This window comes from Eschscholzia californica, unplaced genomic scaffold (assembly GCF_041429995.1).
Source record: "Eschscholzia californica isolate CP2 unplaced genomic scaffold, dmEscCali1.0.p SCAF_4, whole genome shotgun sequence".
NCBI classification, from domain to species: domain Eukaryota; kingdom Viridiplantae; phylum Streptophyta; class Magnoliopsida; order Ranunculales; family Papaveraceae; genus Eschscholzia; species Eschscholzia californica.
In genome coordinates this window covers 25,344,402-25,347,266 of record NW_028238461.1, presented here as the reverse complement: position 1 = coordinate 25,347,266, position 2,865 = coordinate 25,344,402, and the positions used below count along the sequence as shown (strand labels likewise).

The 2,865-nt window shown below is 35.7% G+C and overlaps 1 protein-coding gene across 1 annotated transcript; it reads left to right on the top strand.

Annotated features, from left to right (window-relative positions):
- Window positions 1–1,477: 1,477 nt before the first annotated feature.
- Window positions 1,478–2,478, top strand: LOC147543853 (uncharacterized). The gene has a single exon (XM_086638459.1). The coding sequence runs from the start codon at window positions 1,643–1,645 to the stop codon at window positions 2,234–2,236; it is 594 nt and encodes a 197-aa protein (XP_086494585.1). The 5' UTR covers window positions 1,478–1,642; the 3' UTR covers window positions 2,237–2,478.
- Window positions 2,479–2,865: the final 387 nt, after the last annotated feature.

Below are 2,865 nucleotides of genomic sequence, written 5' to 3'. Positions count from 1 at the left end.
TTTGGATAGAGTAAACTTATCTTTTTTGGTTCTGGTGGAAAGCCTGCAACGATCTTCATTTCAACCGAGCTCCAGCAGCACCTCAATAGATCATACGACAGATTTAAAACCACGTCAAGTATAGCTTTAACTACTACCAATTACCTCAATCACCCACTGTCTTGTAGATGGAAGAATGGACCCCTCCAACACCAAGAACGATCAAGATTAACACTGATGGTGCATATACTACCACCAAAGGGGCGGCGACAGTGGCGAAAAACCTAGAATGTACGATCATCGACAGTCTGGGGAGCGAGCTACAAGGCATCTCTCTAGGGCTTAAACTGCCAACCAGCTTAAGGTTTGAGGAATTTATAATCGAGAGTGATTATCTATCACTCGTCGATTTAATATCTGGCGGTCCTCAAACGGCCCCATGGAGATTAGAGGACGAGATTGGAAAGATACATACATGGATTCATCTCAACTGCACACACAAAATTACAGTACTGTCACCGTGTTAATAACAGTGTGGCTCACACGCTTGCTGCATCGAATTTGAGTCCCTAGGTTTGCTTAGTGTTTTTTTACACCATAGTTAATCTGAATTGCATTTTAGTCCTTACTTCATTTTGTATGGACTTTCTGATCTATCAGTGGGAAGGTTTCTTGTCAAAAATAAAATAAAAATAAAACAATAAGATGACCAAAAACAACTGTTACTTGAAAAAAAAAATTATATACGAAGAAAAATAGTAAAACAGTTATTTTTTTGTCCTCTTAGTTTGTGATCGTTTTTTTCTTCTTGCTATGTAGTTCTTATAAATTCAAAAATTTGTCATTTGTTTTACTTCTCTATCAGTTACATTAAACAATTAATATTTAATTTTCTATTTTACCCTTTTCGTTCAAGTTAAATTTCTTCTTCATCTTTTTCTGAAAGGTGGTCTTTGGTAAACGAACGACCGTCGGTGACAACTTCATAAATTTTTTGTTCCTTGTCTTCTTCCACCACCATCGCTCGGCGGCGGTCTTCTTCTTCGTCTTCTTTTTCGCTCTCCCTCTTTTTCTCCTTCTCTCTCTCCCTAAACGAAACTAACCGTCTATATTTTCGAGTTAATTTTGTTTTTCTCTCTTAATTGATTGACTTTTTCACTCTAGATGTACAGTTATTTCCTGTTTAGTTGTAAAGTAAGTCTAATTTTTCAGTCTCTTCTGTTTTCGAGTCAATTTTCTTCTTCTCTCTTAATTGATTGACTTTTTCTCTGGGTTGATTCCTATTATTGTAGAGTAGGTCTAATTTTGTAGTTTCTTCTATTGTTTTAGAAAAAAATGACTATGGTATCCTAGAAATTTTGAAATCCTAATGTAACGTGCGATGTACATTATCATATACGAAGTTTGTACGTATCACTAAATCAATTAAATAAATTTAGTTCCCAACTTTCTCCTGCTTTTGTTAGCCCTATAAATATCATCCTACCCTTCTCTCTCTTTCTGCAAGAAATAACTCACTCGAGTTTCCTCTCTCTTTCTCTCCAAAACCTCTCTCTCTCTCAACAAAACAAAGTAAAAAATATTCTTTTTCTTTTAAAAGCTCTCTGAAAAAAGAACAAACTTAGCTTCCCTCTTTATCTCTCGAGAAAAACAGATCAAAGAAATGGAACCGGCGCAACCGGTACTAGCAAAGAAACTATGGAACATTGTAAGAATAATGTTCTTAATGATGAGGAAAGGTATATCAAAGCGTAAATTCATGGTTGATCTTCATCTTATGATGAAACGTGGCAAGATCGTAGGCAAATCTATCGGAGATTTGATGTTCCATCATCATACAAATTTGAGTTGCCGGTCACAAGACCCACATCTGTCCTTCATCACTCCTAGAGAATATGAATTCAGTTGTAATAATAGCCCAGCTTTTCCTTTCCGTGCCACTCACAAACGGAAAAACCACCACCACAATCACCATAACCACCACCACCACCGGAGCTATCTCTCATTTGCAAACCCTAATTCAGCTGATAACGACTTAACGACCGCTGCTGCAGTTAAGAAGGTTCTAGAAATGTTCAACAATGAAGTGGAAGCTTCACCTGTGGTTAAAGGATTTGGAAGGAGTCCATTTATAAGACAGTTAAGGATAACGGATTCTCCTTTTCCATTAAAAAATGATGATGACGATGCCCACGTCGACAAAGAAGCCGAGGAATTTATTGAGAAGTTTTATCAGCAATTGAGGTTGCAAAATTGAATTATTTCGCTTGTGACCGACTCTGTAAGTGTGTACCGGCGGATGAGTCCACATCGGTTACGGGTCCGATGTGGTACTGTCAGATTTCTCACGTTTTCCGGCGACAATCTAGGGTTGGTGCTTGTGGGGGTGTGTAAACTAGATTTTGTTCTTTGGGTTTACTTCCATTTTACTTTTTCCTTTTATTAGTATGTTCTTGTTGATATTATTTATAATAAAAGTGAAAATTACTTTTGTGTTAAGCTCTTAGGAATTTTCTCTTGACACGCTCATAGTTAAGATCAGAGAAATGATAAGTTAAAAGATCCTAACTTAATTTGTGACAGGGTGACTCATGAGGGTAAGCAAGAGTCTAAATCTTAGTTAAAATTTGATTTCCTTTGTCTTTTAGTGAACGAGAGTCATCTAGTCAAAAATTAAATCAAAATCTTTTGTACGAATATCACTCCTAATCAGTGGCGTATCCAGAATTTACTTTGAGGGGTCTAAAAAATTACTATATGTCTTCCAAAAATTACAACCACAAAAACCTAAGTAAATAATAAATATTTTATTGATAAGATTAATAACTAAATAATTGACACTAAAAAATTCAAAAACTTAATATTTTAGATAAATTTGATACTTTT

Coding starts and splice junctions, on each gene's coding strand:
- LOC147543853 (XM_086638459.1), top strand. CDS start 1,643: ATGGAACCGGCGCAACCGGTACTAGCAAAGAAACTATGGAACATTGTA.